Source organism: Colias croceus, chromosome Z, assembly GCF_905220415.1.
Source record: "Colias croceus chromosome Z, ilColCroc2.1".
Taxonomy (NCBI): Eukaryota; Metazoa; Arthropoda; class Insecta; order Lepidoptera; family Pieridae; genus Colias; species Colias croceus.
The window spans coordinates 14,960,403-14,980,245 of NC_059568.1; the positions used below are offsets into that span (position 1 = coordinate 14,960,403).

Here is a 19,843-nt window from a genome sequence, read left to right on the forward strand (position 1 = left end):
AACATGAATTCGCTTTACACAATAACGGTGAACATAACTACGCATATTGTTAAATATGCTCCATACAAACTAACTTTAGTTTAGAACTAAATAATTATCTCGGTTTCCCTTGCTTTGAACAATCTCAATGACACCTAAAGAGCTTAATATGAGCTACTGCATTTGGCAAACGGGGCCGCATTTGTACCTCGCTGTCAAGTCTATTATTATGTTTACAAATATTAATTTATTATGGTACTGGCCATAGAAATCTAAATACTTGTTATTTAGATTTATATATTGATTTTCGAGGATCTTGTTGTCATTTGAATAATGTTTTGCAAATTGAGATATAATTTCATTAAGAACAAGCCAATTTGTTTGCTGTGTTATCAAATTGGTTTATAAGCAAATAATTTCAGCACAAACTCAGATATCAATGTATAAAGTATGACTAAATTGCTCCTTCATCTAGGCGATGATTCAACGAACATTCCACAAGTTTGATACAACTAGTTATTTCACAACGCTTCGAAAGTGCTGAACAATTTATAACAAACCGATGTTTATGAAATTTAAATAAATTGACTCGTTTTGCTACGTTTGCTCAGATTAAACATTTCACGCCTTTCAATTAGTAAGTTTTACTGAATAGAAGATTTGCTTTTATTTTCTGGAAGGGTTATAAAAATTTATGCATTTTACAAAATATACTCATATTCTTTTATATCAAATGTATAATAATATATTATAAACAATCATTATTCTTTGTTAATTTGATGGTAAGCGAAAAAATGTCGTTTTCATTCATAAATTAATCTATATAAATCGTTAAACACATATAAAATTTAAATGATTCCCATCGTCAACGATATTATTTCTGTTAAAAAAACTATTTTGCAGCCGCTTGTTTACGTAGTCCACAACAACTTCAGAATTCATAAAGATTACTAGCGTGTCACTCGCCAACAGTATCGAGTGACACGGTGATATCGGGATAGTGATTAGCCGTCACTCCACCAAGGATATTCGACCCTTCTTTGTCATACAAATGAACCCCAATACATTTAGGATGAAACTGGTTTTCCATAACGAAGTGGCCCGCATTCCCCCCCTTTGCGGTCCCCACCCGCGAAATTACTTGAACACGAGTCGAATTTATCCATCAGTTTACATTTGCTTGCATAGCTCTTAGGTTATGTTGTGATTCTGGTTTTCATACCGCATTTGACAGCGCCGCTTTCCGGTTTCAGTGAAAGTTAAGGTAAATTGATTACATACGTTCTGTTGCAATGCGTTACATTTTTATTGATTGTTGCTTATTTTGTGTAGAATAGTAGCTGAGCGATTATTCTTTAATAAGTATTTAATTTTTGGTAATTTTTGCACCGGCGAATTTTGTTATTGTTTTAATTTTGGTCCAATTTATATTAATTAATAAGATTGGTTATCATTACAATAATGTTATAACATTTATTAAATGACTGTTAAATTCAAAATATTTATGAGTGACCTCATTTTAAAATACATAGGTATTATTATTATGTGCATGCAGGTGACAAAATGAATAATGTTTAAATTTTAAACATAAAATATACGCAATAAATGACACAGATAATAAAGAAAATGAGAATAACTATTGCATCAATGTAACACAAAAACCTTGTTTTTAACAAAATATGTTTCAGTAATACAGATAATTAAAAGTGATTATATAAACATCGTCACAAATAACAAAGCCGTAATATGAACGTAACCGGTTCTTACAAATATTTCGTTATGTGTAACTTTCTTTGGCGCATTCAAGCGCAAACGTTGCTATATTTTTTTTAATATTCAAAAGAAAGTAGGTTAATATCATGTTTGACGATTTTATTGCAATAAAATATCCTATGTTTGTGGCGAATTGACGACCCTCAGTTCGCATTTGAAATAACTAGGGGACCAGTTAATGTAGACCTGTGTGATGTATGGCAACGCTTATGTAACAAGTTGTAGCACAAGTTTTATTAAAACTTTATAAACCATGGACTATAAATTGGTCGTACATTTCTTTCAAGTTGTTGAGAATGTGTTTATGATATGTAGTGAATTATTTTATGATAAAAACTGCCCTTATTTTTTACCCGATTCTCAGCATAGGCGTTTTCGCCATTATTTTGTACGGTCTACTAGGTAGTAGACCGTAGCAGCTAGGTAAGCTGTGGCTCGCGGTTTCACACGTCAATCGTCATGTCGTGCATAACAGCATAATATGGCCATCCTCAATACCAATAGATTCAACTCAAAAGGAATTTCACAGCTCGAATCAATAGCTCGAATTTTTCCCTATAGTAAATACTAGCTGTGCCCGCGACTTCGTCCGCGTGGAATAGCGACTGCATAGTAGTTACTACTTTATATACAATTATTTAGTAAACACGTACTACCATAAACAATTCATAGAATTGTTAATAGAATTTATTAGAAAGAAAGAAAGAATGAAAAGACATTTAATTCAACACATATGAAAGACTTAAAAATAAAAATAAAAACAGAGAATTAAATAGAAAAACACAGTGCAATATAAAACATTAATATTAATTAGGTGTGATTCTGTGTGCTGAACAGGGACACCACTCAGGAATTCTGCGGCTTAAGAGCTACAGCACTGATTTTCAGTGGTTCCCATGTTCTCAAATGACGCCTACAGTGGCAGAATGTGAAAAAATAGGAATAAATTAAAATAGATACCTATACACGTATATACACTACATAAATATCAAAATAAAACAAAATTCATAAATCAAAACTACAAATTATATATTACTAATCTAAGCTAAAAAACTTACGTACTTTCCGGAAATCCGGGGCATTTTCCGGGGATATCCGGAAAATGCCTGTAAAATATCTGGAAAATCCCCCGGAAAATGTGTGAAAATGTCCGGGAAATACCCGGAAAATATCCGGAAAATGCGTGAAAATGTTCGGGAAAAGCGTGGAAAATGCCTGAAAAATCTCCGGAAAATGCCAGGGAAATGTCTGGAAAATATCCGGAAAAAGCGTGGAAAATGCCTGGAAAATCCCCGGAAAATGCCTGAGAGATGCCCAGAAAATGCCCGGAAAATATTCAAAAAATGCGTGAAAATGTCCGGAAAAGGCGTGGTAAATGCCTGGAAAATTCCCGGAAAATGTCAGGAAAATGTCTGGAAAATGCCTGAAAAATCCCCGGAAAATGCGTGAAAATGTCCCGAAAAAGCGTGGAAAATGCCTGGAAAATCTCCGGAAAATGTCAGGGAAATGTCAGGGAAATGTTCAGAAAATGCCTGGAAAATGCCTGGAAAATATCTAGAAAATATCCGGAAAATGCGTGAAAATGTCCGGAAAAAGCGTGGAAAATGCCTGGAAATCCCTGGAAAAATGTCAGGGAATGTCCGGAAAATGCTTGGGAAATGCCTGGAAAATGCCTGGAAAATATCCGGAAAATGCGTGAAATGGTCCGGAAAAGGCGTGGAAAATGCCTGGAAAATTCCCGGAAAATGCGTGAGGAATTGCCCGGAAAATGCCCGGGAAATATCCGGAAAATGCGTGAAAATGTCCGGAAAAAGCGTGGAAAATGCCACTTCAAATTTGCGAAGTAATTAAAGCAGGCAAATATAAAAGTAAAATTAGGTATCTAAATAAATGAAAAAACTACCAATTACAGAAAAACTTCTTTTTCGGTTGAAAATTGCTGGATCATGAGTATAATTCTTTATCTCTTACCTTGGGCAGTCTGGAAGAGATCGCTAGTAAGCGATAAGACCGCCTTATGTTAATCCATTTGGTATGATTGTAAATATTTTACTTGGTGTGGTACGTATATTACCACACCAATTGAAAAATAATATGTACTCTGATCCCAGTACGATCTGTACCGCGATAGCCATAACGGTAATAAAAGAATCAGATGACAGTAAAGCACGATTAAAAATCATACTTGTACAGTACCTAGTTGTGAGTGCAATATTTACGTTTCAAAATAACATTTTTTTTGGTACTAAAACGTAGGTAGATTCTCACGCACGCACGCTGATACGTGGTTGGCTGCCCCTTTTCTCATTCCCGAAAAATATCCTCTAAAATTACCCAAGATTCTTCCAATGATTGTACCATACGTTGGAAATTAACTTTAGTCAACAATTGACCACGCGCCAGGATACTTATTTCTACTACATCCTCATGCAAATCGTTAATTTTTATGAACATTGAATCTGTAAATAAAAAAAATGAAAAGATTACTTTAACTACCTAATTTTATTAAAAAGCTACTAACAAATAAAATTCTATCAAGAACTAAAGTGACCTTCTTTGGGCGTTTAATATAGTCTTGTAAAAGTTATACATAAAAAAAAATTTCATCATTTTCTTATTTTGTCGTAACTTCAATTCTAATTAAAAACATGAGTCTAACTATATAATTAATTAATAAAGAATAAATATAAAAGCTACAACTTACCTTTTGTGGGAACGCAAGAAGGATTTTTAAAAATGTCACAATTAACTGTCAATAGTGTCTTGTTTGACATCAAATAATAAACATCTACCCTCACTTGTAAAATTTTATTTAGTATATTCACATAAAATATAAGCACCTGAAGTGGACTCTGGGAAGACATGGGTTAAAAAGTTAAATAAATAAGTACAATTAAAAACCCCACCAACATCATATTATTTAATTTTTAATTATAAATTTGCAAGAAGCGTTAAACATGTAAATTGATTTGATTTTAATGAAGTCTCATAGATGGCGCTGTTTCAAATTTGTCTTTATACTACTAAGATTCATTAAACTGTTTCTCTGCCAAAATTACGTAAATGACGTAGTTTTTATAGTATAAAGCTAGATAATAGCGTGGCTTACCCAAAAACAACATTTAAACATGAGTCTTTAGATTGTACGCTGTGTAATACACGGAATACGTTAGAAAAATAAAGGTTCACAGCTCCTCCCCCGGAGGTGATAGCATGATAATGTGTATATAAAAGCCTCACCCGACCTGTTAGTAATATTCATGCAAAATTTGAAGTCAATCTATGCGGTACTTTTCGAGATTAGCTCGGACAAATATACAGACAAACAGACAAACAGACAAACAGACAAACCGACAAACAGACAAAAATTCTAAAAACTATGTTTTTGGCTTCTATATCGATTATAGATCATGGATTATGTATTCTTTTAAAAAAATATTCAATGTACAGTTTTGACTTTCCTACGATTTTATTATATGTATAGATAAAAATAAAAATATAAATGTACGACCGGTTTATTTTTACACGAATTACGTTTTATTTTTAAGTAATCGATTAATGTTGTCTCTAAGATATTATGTTACAAACAATATTAAATTTCTAATTTTCATCGCAAAATCATTTTGAATTATCTAGCTTGATTAAATAAAATTTGGATAATAATTTCTTGTCGTAAGCTTAACAAGGAATGATTAATTATTCGTCGCAATAAGGTTCATCTAAAGGTGGTTATTATTGACAGGTTATTTTAGTCTAAGATCCCACCGCAAAATGCGGCCAAATTTTGACTGGCAACCTAGTCGATAGTTATAAAATAGTGGAAGTAATACATATTATACGTAATAATACGAAATTATACGAGATAAATCAACTAGCGGTCCGCCCCGGCTTCGCCCGTGGTATGTACATATTTCGCAATAAAAGGTAGCCTATGTCCTTTCTCGGGTATCAAAATATGTCCATACCAAAATTCATGCAAATTGGTTCAGTAGTTTAGACGTGATTGAGTAACAGACAGACAGACAGAGTTACTTTCGCATTTATAATATTAGTAGGGATAAATATACATAAGATTTTGATTCCATCAAAAAAACTATGAACGCCTTAATCCTGCGGTGGAATCTTGCACTCTTTTATTTGAAAACAATTTTCTATTTGAAGTAGGTACCTAATTATAGGTAATTTATAATAAATGGTATATTTTCAATACGGTATATTTTATAACTATACATTTAAAATTTACTCTTCTACATGATGAATAATGAACATGTATTTATCTGCTAAAAACAGGTAAATACCCGACACACGCAAGTTTTTCCGGGATGAAAACTAAAAGAAAGAACCCTTGTCACTCAGGGATACCGTATAATGTATCTTTATAAACTCATGAACGAATGTTCAAAATCAGTTGAATTCTTTTTTAGTTTAACTGAATAGGTAGGTAGGCAGATATGTTTACAGACTTTTTTTAATGATGAATGAACGATGTACGTACTAGTTCAAAATAAAGATAATTAATTTTTGTATGCATTACGTGCCCTACGACCAGTATACATTTGAGATAAGAAAGAAATGTACCTACTTATAAACATTGGTCTAGATAACTTTTCAATATACGAATACTCCTGTTCAAGTAATAGGAGCAAAATAACAGCTAACAAAATACGAGTATAATGCATTAGATTTGACGTCAGACGTACCCTGACCTCTGACGGACCCTAACATACCCTAACCCTTTACGAGATTTGATTTCATTACCTCTTGTCTAACGCAGCTAACCGTGCATTGTGAGTGGCATTCAATTTTAAATCCAGACGTAGGTAAAACTGAAATTTTCTTACAAAAATGTTAGTATGTGTAAATATTTTGAGAACATAATTTTTTTCAGGGCAATAATAATCTATAATCTTCTAATGAATTTCGGTTTAGTGAGATTCATAAACTAATAGCATGAGACATCGTAATAACGAAATTTGATCCTAATTTTGCTACTATTTTCATTAAATGTTTCATTGCTTGATTCATTTTTTTTATTCTGTATCCATCTACTTTTTTAATTCTTCTGGTTATATCTAAATTCAAAATTATAATCGCAACACTCTAAATACCTAAGAGGACACAAAATTTGAATAAGAATGATCGCAAAGCAATATTAAAATATGAAATCGAAAGAAGCTACTATTCTTCAGATTTTATTCGACTTCCTCCTACAAAAGATAGGTAAATTTTAAATCTAGATTTTATAATACTAAATATAACATAATTATAAAATTGAATACAATAAACCCCAAGCCAAGCGAACGGGGTTAAAAAATATCGGGGTTCAGTCATTAAAAATATTCACTATTTAGTTCGTGGTTTCTCTTCAAACTCAGTTTTAATTAGGATCGCGTTAAGTCAAGCGAATTATGCACACCTCAACATTAATTTTTGTTCATTATATTTTCATACATTGCTGCAACAGTATCGTTATTAGTTATAATACTAAATGCAGAATAGAAATACGGAGAGACGTCTGTCCGTGACCCCACTCGTAATATCACTACATAGTATAAAACAATGTCGCTTTCTCAGTCCCTATTTCCCTATGTCCCTTTGTATAGTACGCAACGGATTTTGATGCGGTTTTTTTTAATAGATAGAGTGATTCAAGAGAAAGTATATAATTTATTAGGTTTTAGACAAACCGAGCTAAGCCGCGGGCAGTATAAGCTAGTATGATGAATAAATCGCGTTTAAACTTATTTAGTTAAAACTTTTTTAAAACTTGTTAAAACTTTTAACTTATAAGTATTCGCATAAAATAACACAATAAGACACTAAATACATAAGTAATGATAATAGTTTGTATGGAGAGTGTGTCTTGTGTCGAAATATTATTGTGAAAATCGATGGAAAATCGTAAGTATTTACATGGTATTTACGTAGTATTTTGCACGTGGATTTGTTCACATCAATTTAAGTAATTACGTGAAAATAAATGCCCACATAATGTGAATACACTAGCTTGAAATTTTTTTTGATTTTTTTTCACGAAAAGCTTTTTATTCCGAAGTATTTTGATTTTTGATATATTTGATGTTTGATAAAATCATACAAATAGACCTTAGAAATAGACAGTCATTTTGCACACTATTGCCATACTAATAATTCGAGTTATATACCTACTAACTAATCAGGATTTCAAGCGTAATTACAGTTTACATGTTTACTTCAAGCCTTGTCAACTCCATGCATAATAAATCTAATACTAGCCGCTCGCCCCGGCTCTGTTTGGATCATTAGAGTATCTAGGTATAGCATTAGAGTATTTATTCCATGGTTTGGATCGACCCAATATAAAAACAAAGAAAATGGCTATGTGACTAAGGTACAATGCTATCAGCCGGTGAAAGAATTTTCCAAATCGATCTAGCTGTTTTTAATTAATTTCAGAAAATGAAACACGTAATCAAATCTATTTCTTCATAATATTGGTGTCCATTAAAAGTGTGTAGAAGCGTTAAATTGTGTGTGTAAGGTACTCAAAAAAACTTTCACGCCCATAATTAAAAAAATAACATTTTGAACTCTAGCTTTTTTTTAAACTACATATTTTATCCGTTCTACGAATAAAAATGACTCTTAAAAATTAACCTCTTAAGTTTTTAAAAAGGGTATGAACATTGAACATGGTTCCCCGCATTTCGAGTAGTTGAAACCGCGGGACGCAGCTACATAGTTAATACAAATTACAATCGAAATTGATTAGGCTATCAGATTCAATGTGAGGTTAATCATGCAATTATCTATCTGTAACGTACAAGGTTATAGAAATTTGTTCATTACATCCATCTGTTCTTGCTCTGTGTATGCAGAATAAGAATTTGATATTATTGTGTGACTGAATAATATGTGCACTAGGATGTAGTCAAGTTTTAGTTTTATTAAATACGGCTGATTTTCTGAGGCGAGATGAAATGAAACATTGACATTTTCTGGGTTTTTGTATGGAGGAATTATAGCCGCGGGAAACAAATAGTTTAGATTTAAACTTTAATCTTTTCTTTAGATTTCATTTGAAGAGTTTGAAGATTCAGTGTGATAATCAATTCACTTATAGGAAGTTTTTGTTGATACTCGATAAAATGCTTATTATTTTATGGGGAAAATTTTAATCATGAAACGAATAATTGCAAAATTTGAACTATACAAAAAGTTTCATATTTCGTAATTTATTTCCACAATTTATTGTCATTCAATCTTATTTTTGAATGCATCTGAACAAAAGTCTGGCCGCTTTACCAATTTCCGAATAACTGCAGCCAAACTGACATTTCAGCGTATTTCAAAAGATTGAACTCTATCTTGTTTTTTCAATACCAGAATCTGGTTGAAGCGGGTCCGACCCCCGAATGCCAATAAGAAGGTTTGAAATCGAGATATTGCTAAAAGCCGAACGAGGAAGCGTTGTGAAATTCCATTGACAGTTCTATACAGATTCCCGGGAATTTTTCACTTCTTTCAATGACCATCAGATGCAATTTTTAGTCCGTTTTGATATTAAAGCTGGAACAGAGTTTTAACATTGCGTCGTTTTGGAGATGTAATGAAAATTCATGTACCACACTATTTAAACAAAAACAAGTACTAAAAAGTAAAAACTAAACATATAATAATAAAATCATAGAAAAAGAAAAAAAAAAGCAACTTCAAAGTAAAATGTAACAGCATGTGCTGCATTTATTTGACGCATTGATTTTTAGAAGTTTAGTAGTATTTCAACAACAAAAGTTAAAAGTTGCTAAATAAATTATTTCTTTTGTTTCAGATGTGGTTAACAGTAGTTGTAATTGCTGCGATAATTGTTTTAATACTATATTTGGACACAGTGAAACCAAATAAATTTCCTCCCGGTCCGAAATGGTTACCAATACTAGGCTGTGCGTATGAAATACAGAAAATCCGCGAGAAAAGCGGTTATTTATACAAATGTATCCAGATATTATCCGATATGTATACTCCAGACAGCTCCTTAGTGGGCATTAAAATCGGAAAAGATCGGATCGTCATAGTAAACAGCCTTGAAGCGAATAAAGAAATGCTTTATCACGAAGACATTGATGGTCGGCCAAAGGGTATATTCTACCAAACGCGGACCTGGGGTGAGAGGAAAGGAGTGCTGCTCACAGATGGGGAACTATGGAAGGAACAAAGAAGGTTCCTAATAAAACACTTGAAAGAGTTCGGCTTCGGTAGACGGGGCATGCAGGAAATATCGCAGTCAGAAGCGAGCCACATCGTTAAAGATCTATTCAAAGCGATGGGAGAGAAAGGCAGCGCTGAAATATACATGCACAACTTCTTCAACACATACATATTAAATACTTTGTGGACGATGATGGCTGGGATTCGTTATGAACCAAGCGATCCAGAGATGGTACTTCTCCAACAACTCTTATTCGATTTGTTCGCTGCTATCGACATGGTTGGATGCACTTTTAGTCACTTTCCTATACTCAGTGTGTTAGCCCCGAAAGCGTCTGGTTACTCGAATTTCGTCATGACTCATGAGAGAATTTGGGAGTTTCTTCGAGACGAGATTAATAAACACAAGGCGCGGTTCGATCCGAACGTCGAAGATAAAGACTTCATGGATGTTTATATTAGAGTTTTGAATCAGCCAGGGGAGAAGTCGACATATTCTGAGGGCCAGCTTGTAGCTATGTGCATGGACATGTTTATGGCCGGCACAGAAACAACAAGCAAGAGCATGAGCTTCTGTTTTAGCTACTTGGTCCGGAACCAAGAAGCACAGAAGAAGGCACAGGAGGAACTCGACAGGGTCATCGGTAGGGACCGTACACCTACTCTAGAAGATAAAGTGAAGTAAGTAACGCTATTTTTATTTACTTATCTATTAGGTATCTATTCAAATTATTTAATGCGTCTTGTTTTATCAAATCAATGTGTAAAGATAGTCTTCATAACGTTATTTTTTTGTACTGAACTGTATTTTTTACTTTTAGCTTGCCGTACAATGAAGCTATTCTTCATGAAAGCGTTCGTCACTTCATGGGAAGGACATTTGGTGTTCCCCACCGCGCCCTGAAAGATACCACACTCGCTGGATACAGAATTCCCAAGGTAAATCCTACAAATATTATAAACGCGCAAGTTTGTGAGGATAGATGGATGGACGGATATTTGATATTCTTTCACGTAATCGATAGTCGATAGTCTTTCACTACCGAACCGATTAGTACATACATTTGGTATGTAGGTTGCTGAAGACCCAGAATAAGACATTGGCTGGACAAGGCGGTTGAAGCCGCGAGCAGAAATCTAGTATTAAATATTTTCTCAGTATGTAACCCAAACACTTATTCAGCTAAATGAAGCAATTCTAAATCGTCTTCTATTTGAAAACCTAATAGAATAAAATAGGTTTCTTGTCCACGTTTTTTGAGAAACACTGCGATAGGCATATACGTATATTATATTGTAAAAAAAAAACTAAAATAAACACCAAACGCACCTTTAATTTCTAACAAAAACTTTATAACGATAGCATAAATATAATTACACGATTTATTCCAGGATACAATGGTAGTCTCGAACTATACGAATATCCTGATGGACGAGAACCTGTACCCTGACCCTCACGAATTCAAGCCGGAGCGTTTTATATCCAATGGCAAGATCTCCTTACCAGACCATTACTTCCCGTTCGGTCTGGCAAAGCACCGGTGCCTGGGAGACGTTCTGGCGAAGTGTAACATTTTCATTTTCACGACATATTTCCTGCAGAGGTTTTCTCTACTGCCTGTGCCAGGGCAGCCTCTGCCATCTTTGAATCACGTGGACGGCGCCACGCCATCAGCCGCCCCTTTCAAGGCACTAATTGTAAGCCGGTATTGATAAGTAAATAAATTATTTTGAAATAAATAGTGTATAATGCGATTTTGGGTGATAGTGTTGTTTTATTAAAACTAAATACCTAATTGCAGGTTTAGGAAAAAGGTATTATATTTCCAGCTTCTAACATTGAATATCTGTAATCAGTGAAACAAAGGAAATACAATACAAGTTTGTACTCATTGCCAAATTAAATACTCGTATAGAAATGAAATAAAAGCAAAGATAAATGGTAAATGGTCCCCTCGTAACCTGATCATTTCTTCCTCCTCAGAAAGCAAGACCTTTCCATATCATTTAAGGGCACAAACAAACCAAGACAAATAAATACAAAAGTTTTGAAGTGAAACTTCTTTATCGGTGTTGGAAAAAAATTTAGTGTAAGTACCTTTTTTTCGTTACGCGTAACATTTACGTTACCTACGGCTACGCGCCATTTTTTCTTATCCCTACCTCGCGTGATTTCGTATTTCTGTAAAGTATAGTAAATTATTTTTTGAAAAATAAGGTCATAAAGAAGATTCACTTCTTACGTGTGTACACTACTAGTACACGCACACATTTTTTTGGTAAGGTACTTAACATTTTATAATATCAGTTTAAAAAATCCTTAGCCTTCCATAGGGACAAATCTTTCAAAATCTGGACGTCTGTCGAGGTAAGTCAGGAGAAACAACTAGTAATCACGGCAGTTCATCCACATTACTACGAGTTACAACAAAATGCATAATATTTATGTATTTATTACCGGTTTCTTACATAAGTTGTTACGACAATGTTCGCTAAAAAGTGGGTTAGCTTATGTCGTGGGCTAGGTTGAGGTATCGAATCGTCTGCTATTTTTGTAAGGTGACCCCAATCAGGTGACCCAAGTGCATCCCAGTTTTATCCAATAAGTAATTTGGTTTGGTAAATCTGTTTTGAAATAGATATCCACTGTTTTATTATTAAATTGTATTTCTTAGTGGTTATTTTCATACATCGTTAGTTTTTATAATTATGTCAACAAGCTATGCCCCGCGGTTTCACCCGCATTGTTCGCTCTTGTTGGTCTTAGCGTGATGATATTATATAGCCTATAACTTTCCTCGATAAATGGGAAATCTAACACCGAAAGAATTTTTCAAATTGGACCAGTAGTTCCTGAATTTAGCGCCTTCAAACAAACAAACTCTTCAGCTTTATAATATTAGTATAGATTGGACAGTAGTTAGTGACTTAAAAAGTTAAAAATAATGTCCAACATGAGCCAGAAAAATGGTTCGATCCGCACATTGTATTCCGAATAATATTGTAAGAGGTTATTTTTATTGTTAGTTACCTGCAGTACCTAATCTTAAATAGAGTTAACATGTAAAAAATGGATCAGATTAAAAATAATAAAATCTTAGTAATCATTGTAACTACATTGTACAAACTTTTCTTGGATAAAAGCTCGTAAGAAACTATTTAGTAATACCTGTGTGCTGATAAAGGGAAGTACACCCCTTTTATAGTTCTCCGATGGTTTTGTTTATTATCAGGTATGTTTTGTGGTCTGAAATCTTATTTAGGTGCGCTTAGTAACTAGTCACTAGAGTACTTATTTCTACATCGAGCATGCAAGCGGAGACGCTGTCTGTAACTTATATTAGGTAAGTACCAATATTTTATGTAGGTTGTATGAAACAATGGTAAAAAGTCGAATGGTTACGAACTATACGTCATAAAGAATTATTATTTTTGGCACCTGTATACTTGTTTGTATGTATGTAACTGTCTCTTTTATTTTCACCTGATAATTAGTATAGACGGACAGATTTAATTCAAACTTTGTGTCTACCTACATTTATCTAGAATCGGCGACAATCAACCCGTAAAATAGTAAAAATAAGTAGGTATGTAGTTACCTAAGTATTTTTTAAATGTAATTTTTTTATGTATAAAGTAGGCGTGACGATATAGTAGGTAGTAGGTAGGTACCTATAGCCTCGATAAAAGGGCTATCTAACACCGAAAGAATTTTTAAAATCGGATAAGTATCTTCAGTAAGTATCTTAAGTATCTTCATACTTTTCCTATATCTTAAGGTTGCCTGGAAGATATCGCTTCTTAGCGATAACGCCGCCTGTTTGTACCGCTTCATTGTTTGTGTATTATTTTTGTTTGATTTTGTTTGTTTTGTGTGTGCAATAAAGTGTTTTTTATTTATTTTATTTTATTAAGTAGTTCCTGAGATTAGTACGTTCAAACAAACAAACTCTTTAGCTTTATAATATTACTACCTAGATAGGTAGTAGAGCAGCTGCTCCGCGCGGTTTCACCCCTGTGGGCCCTGTGGCTCCACTCCTCGTGGTCATAGCGTGATGATATTATATAAAAGCCTAACCTGTGTTATAACCTTCCTCGATAAATGGGCTATCTTACACCGAAAGAATTTTTCAAATCGGACCAGTAGTTCCCGAGATTAGCGCGTTCAAACATACAAACAAACAAACTCTTCAGCTTTATAATATTAGTATAGATTAGTAGCTATAGATTGATAAAACAGTTATAATAGTGTGTTGAAACATTTTCAAAATAATATTGATATATTTTTAAGTAACTATTTGAACTTCAAATTAATATTCTGATGATTTAATATTTGAATATTAGTAAAGCCTAGCGTACATAAATTTTAATTTTCTACTGGTACGGATGTATCAATAATTGTTATGGACTAGTGTAGTACCCTGTGGTAGTACCATAGAATACATAATACATAATTACATAGTAGCTAAAGTCAAAATAATGATAAAAACGAAGTGACTGCTGCCATCTAGTTCCTATTTTAATCATATTAAAACATGTTGAGTGTTGACGTCTAACAAGCTAACCGTTTTGCAGTAAGCAAGTTTACTAATAGTACAGTGTGTATCCGAGAGATGGCGCAAAACTTAATATTTACAAAAATATTCATCACCAGCTGTTCTCCGCGGCTTTACAGCATGATGATAATATAATATAGCCTATTATCTAATCTGTGAATCTGTGAATTGAAAAAAACTAACGAAAAAACTGTTCTAAACGTCGGGAAAATAATATAATGAATAAATCGCATTTAAAATCCGTTAAAATCTTTAATTTTTATATTTTAATTTCATTACCACTTGTCTAACGCAGTAAATGCACGGTGCATTGTGAGTGGCATTCAATTGTAAAACTGAAATTTTCTTACAAAACTGTTTTGTGTAAATATTTTGAGAGCATATTTTAGGCTATAATCTTCTCAAATCTAATGCATCTGAGATTCATAAACTAGGTAGGTACCTACTGGCAATAGCATGAGACATCGTAATATTGAAATTTGATCTTAATTTTGCTACTAATAACTACTTTCATTAAATGTTTCATTGCTTGATTTTAAATTCTGTATCATCTAGGTAAGTAGGTAGGTTTTTTTTAAATTTTTCTAGATAATAAATCCAGGTATCCAAATTCAAAAATGATAATTCAAAGATCTAAATAATCTGACACAAATTTTGAAAAGGAATGAATTGGAATGAAATCTTTACGACATTACGGAAAAGTAAAATATATGAAATCGAAAGAAGCTACTATTAATTATTATTCAGGTTTTGTTCGACTTCCTCCTACAAAAGATAGGTACATTTTAAAGCGAGATTTAATAATAAACTCAATATAACATAATAATTATAAAATTGAACACAATAAACCCCAAGCCAAGCGAACGGGGTTAAAAATATCGGGGTTCAGTCATTAAAAATATTTACTATTTAGTTCGTGGTTTCTCTTCAAACTCAGTTTGAAGATAACAGCTGAGTCTGTGGTCCATGTATAGGTAGAGTTGGTGTTTATTTGTTTTAAAATTGTGTATTAAAAATCAACATAATTACCCTGAAGATGCTTTTGCCATTGCTTTCAATTTAATGCAATATTTCATCATATCAGCTGCTGATATGATGAAATATACGCGATCCTTTAAGTTAGGATCGCGTTAAGTCAAGCGAATTATGCAACATTAATTTTTGAATCCTTTATTAATCCTTATGAATACCAAATGCAGAATAGAAATACGGTGCGTCTGTCTGTCCGTGACCCCACTAGCTTCGGAAACATTAAATAATATAATTAATAAATCGCGTTTAAACTTATTTAGTTAAATGCATAATATTCGCATAAAATAACCAATAAAACACTAAATACATAATGATTATAGTTTGTATGTGTACCGTAATCACGTGGGAGAGAAGTGTGTCTTGTGTCGAAATATTATTGTGAAAATCGTAAGTAATTTAGGTACTAGTATTTTGCACGTGGATTTGTTCACATCAATTTAAGTAATTCCGTGAAAATTAAGGCAACATAAAGTACACTGGCTTGACATTTTTGATTGTTTTTCTCGCCGCTCGTCCTGGCTCTGTTTGAATCATTAGAGTATAATATATTATCATTAAAGTTTAATATAAGTAGATATCATTAGAGTATTAGAGTACTATAGCATTAAAAATTATAGATGCATTGTAGATTCTATTCTATGGCTGGGATCGATCGATAAAAATAAAGAAAATGACTTTCATAAAGCATTATTAATTAGACATACCTACTAATGCTTTCGGCCGATGAAAGAATTTTCCAAATCGATCTAACTGTTTCGGATACTGTTTATTACCTACATAATTTCCGAGAACGGAACATAAATCAAATCTATTCACTTTATAGTATTAGTGTACATTAAATTATTATTGTACAATAGTGTTGTGTGTTTAAGTGAATAGGTAATATATGTATAATTTTATTGTCCATAATAAAAAAAAACAGATGAACCCTAGATTTTTTTTAATTTTATCCATTCTATGAATAAATGTTTTGTAAAAATTAACATCTGAAGGTTTTAAAACACTCCTAAATTCAATCTGTAAAGTTTTTTAAAAAGGGTATGAAAATAGTTCCCCGCATTTCTAGCAGTTGAAACCGCGGGACGCAGCTAGTTCATTCATACATAATACAATCGAATTGATTAGGCTATCAGATTCAATATGAGGTAATCAATAATCATGCAATTATCTATCTATCTTGTATTCATATACCACACTATTCAAACAAAAACAATGGCTAAAAGAAAAAACAACTTTAAACTAAAATGTAACATCGTAGTACAGAAAGGGAGACCACCACTCAGCATATTATGCTGCGTCTATAAATTAGACGCAGCGCTGATTTTTAGAAGTTTAGTAGTAGGTACCTATTTAAATAACAAAAATTAAAAGTTGCTAAATAAATTATTTCTTTTGTTTCAGATGTGGTTAACAGTAGTTGTAATTGCTGCGATAATTGTTTTAATACTATATTTGGACACAGTGAAACCAAATAAATTTCCTCCCGGTCCGAAATGGTTACCAATACTAGGCTGTGCGTATGAAATACAGAAAATTCGCGAGAAAAGCGGTTATTTATACAAATGTATCCAGATATTATCCGATAAGTATACTCCAGACAGCTCCTTAGTGGGCATTAAAATCGGAAAAGATCGGATCGTCGTGGTAAACAGCCTTGAAGCGAATAAAGAAATGCTTTATCACGAAGACATTGATGGTCGGCCAAAGGGTATATTCTACCAAACGCGGACCTGGGGAGAGAGGAAAGGAGTGCTGCTCACAGATGGGGAACTATGGAAGGAACAAAGAAGGTTCCTAATAAAACATTTGAAAGAATTCGGCTTCGGTAGACGGGGCATGCTGGAAATATCGCAGTCAGAAGCGAGCCACATCGTAAAAGACGTATTCAAAGCGATGGGAGAGAAAGGCAGCGCTGAAATATACATGCACAACTTCTTCAACACATACATTTTGAATACTTTGTGGACGATGATGGCTGGGATTCGTTATGAACCAAGCGATCCAGGGATGGTACTGCTCCAACAACTCTTATTCGATTTGTTCGCTGCTATCGACATGATTGGATGCACTTTTAGTCACTTTCCTATACTCAGTGTGGTAGCCCCGAAAGCGTCTGGTTACTCGAATTTCGTCATGACTCATCAGAGAATTTGGGAGTTTCTCCGGGAAGAGATTAATAAACACAAGGCGCGGTTCGATCCGAACGTCGAAGATAAAGACTTCATGGACGTTTATATTAGAGTTTTGAATCAGCCAGGGGAGAAGACGACATATTCTGAGGGCCAGCTTGTAGCTATGTGCATGGACATGTTTATGGTCGGCACAGAAACTACGAGCAAGAGCATGGGCTTCTGTTTTAGCTTCTTGGTCCGGAACCAAGAAGCACAGAAGAAGGCACAGGAGGAACTCGACAGGGTCGTCGGAAGGAACCGTGCACCTACTCTAGAAGATAAAGTGAAGTAAGTAAAGCGCGTCACACACGGTGTTTTATGTATTTTATGTTAAGATTCTCTAATATAAAACGTTATAGTATCTTAAGGTATCCGGTATCAGCGTTCTGACCATCATTTTTCTTTTTGTCATTGCATACTAAGACCCCTGTAGAACCGCCATCCTGTTACAAATGACCCACAAAATTGCGGGTCAAAAAAATGATGGCCAGAACGCTGATACCGGATACCTTATGATACTATAACGTTTTATATTAGAGAATCTTAACATAAAATATTATAGTATCTTCACCGTGTGTATCTATTATGTATCTATTCAAATTATTTAATGAGTCTTGTTTAATCAAATCAATGTGTAAATATCGTATTCTTAACGTTAATTTTTTGTACTGAACTGTATTTTTTACTTTTAGCTTGCCATACAATGAAGCTATTCTTCATGAAAGCGTTCGTCACTTCATGGGAAGGACATTTGGTGTTCCCCACCGCGCCCTGAAAGATACCACACTCGCTGGTTACAGAATTCCCAAGGTAAATCGTACTATATACTAAACGCATGTTTGATATTTTTTCACGTAATACTACTGAACCGATTACAATGATATTAAATTTGGTATGTAGACTGGACAATGCGGATGAAGCCGCGAGCGGAAATCTAGCATTAAATATTTTTTCAGTCTGTAACCCGAACATTTATTCGCAATTCTGAATCTTCTCCAACTTGACAACCTTCATTCTAATAGTGTACAATCGATTCATTCATCAAAAGTAATTTATTATTCCATCTATCATAAAATATTTCAGTAATTAATAGAGAATTAATAGGTGTCTTGGCCACGTTTTTCTGAGAAAAACTGCGATAAGCATAAGTATATATTGTAAAAAAAAAAACTAAAATAAACAGCAAACGCACCTCAAACCAACAAAAACTTTATAACGATCACATAAATATTATGATAAAACGATTAATAATTCCGTTGCACAAACTAACGACGCAATTTATTCCAGGATACAATGGTAGTCTCGAACTATACGAATATCCTGATGGACGAGAACCTGTACCCTGACCCTCACGAATTCAAGCCAGAGCGTTTTATATCCAATGGCAAGATCTCCTTACCAGACCATTACTTCCCGTTCGGTCTGGCAAAGCACCGGTGCCTGGGAGACGTTCTGGCGAAGTGCAACATGTTCTTATTTACGACATCTGTTCTGCAGAGGTTTTCTCTACTGCCTGTGCCAGGGCAGCCACTGCCATCTTTGAATCACGTAGACGGCGCCACGCCATCAGCCGCCCCTTTCAAAGCACTAATTGTAAGCCGGTATTGATAAATAAATTATTTTGAAATAACTGGTGTATATTGCGATTAAAACTAAATACCTTCTAAATACCTTATTGCAGGAATAGAAATATGATAGAAATAAGGTTTTATATTTCCAGCTTCTAACATTACAGACAAAATAAACACTATCACTTCAGTAAAATAGAATACATATATCATAGAACATATATGTATACTAATCAGCACTATAACGCGTATGTTTATTTTTTAACCGACTTCAAAAAAAGGAGGTTATCAATTCGGCCGGTATATATATATTTTTTTATGTATGTACACCGATTACTCCGAGGTTTCTGAACCGATTTACGTGATTCTTTTTTTGTTCGATGCGGTCGAATTGGCCCCATAAATATTCTATTCGGCTAGGCCCAGTAGTAGTTTATTTCATGAGCATTTTTGTCTGTACTCGATGACTTAATTGGAATGTAGCAAGTAACTTTGATTCACTTCCCTATAACCGATTGAACTAAAATTTTGTAAACGTATGTAAATTGGATAGCGATGAAACATTATTATGACATAG

The 19,843-nt window shown here is 33.7% G+C and overlaps 2 protein-coding genes across 5 annotated transcripts in view; both read left to right on the plus strand.

Annotated features, from left to right (window-relative positions):
• The window catches only part of LOC123705568 (probable cytochrome P450 303a1), a 113,893-nt gene extending 102,189 nt beyond the window's left edge, over positions 1-11,704 (plus strand). Inside the window, exons 1-4 of one of the 4 annotated variants that reach the window (XM_045654409.1) lie at positions 1,139-1,243; positions 9,563-10,620; positions 10,761-10,878; positions 11,332-11,704. In XM_045654409.1, the coding sequence (XP_045510365.1) occupies positions 9,563-10,620; positions 10,761-10,878; positions 11,332-11,652 (1,497 nt within the window). In that variant the 5' untranslated portion in view covers positions 1,139-1,243 and the 3' untranslated portion in view covers positions 11,653-11,704. Of the gene's footprint in view, positions 1-1,138; positions 1,244-7,530; positions 7,654-9,562; positions 10,621-10,760; positions 10,879-11,331 lie in introns of those variants that run through there. The other 3 variants (XM_045654408.1, XM_045654411.1, XM_045654410.1) reach the window with 3 other exon arrangements.
• A 4,085-nt stretch (positions 11,705-15,789) lies between these two features.
• On the plus strand, positions 15,790-19,306 carry LOC123705577 (probable cytochrome P450 303a1). Its single transcript, XM_045654429.1, has 4 exons — positions 15,790-15,914; positions 16,929-17,986; positions 18,391-18,508; positions 18,986-19,306. The coding sequence occupies exons 2-4, from the start codon at positions 16,929-16,931 to the stop codon at positions 19,304-19,306; spliced, it is 1,497 nt and encodes a 498-aa protein (XP_045510385.1). The 5' UTR covers positions 15,790-15,914.
• The last annotated feature ends 537 nt before the right edge of the window (positions 19,307-19,843 follow it).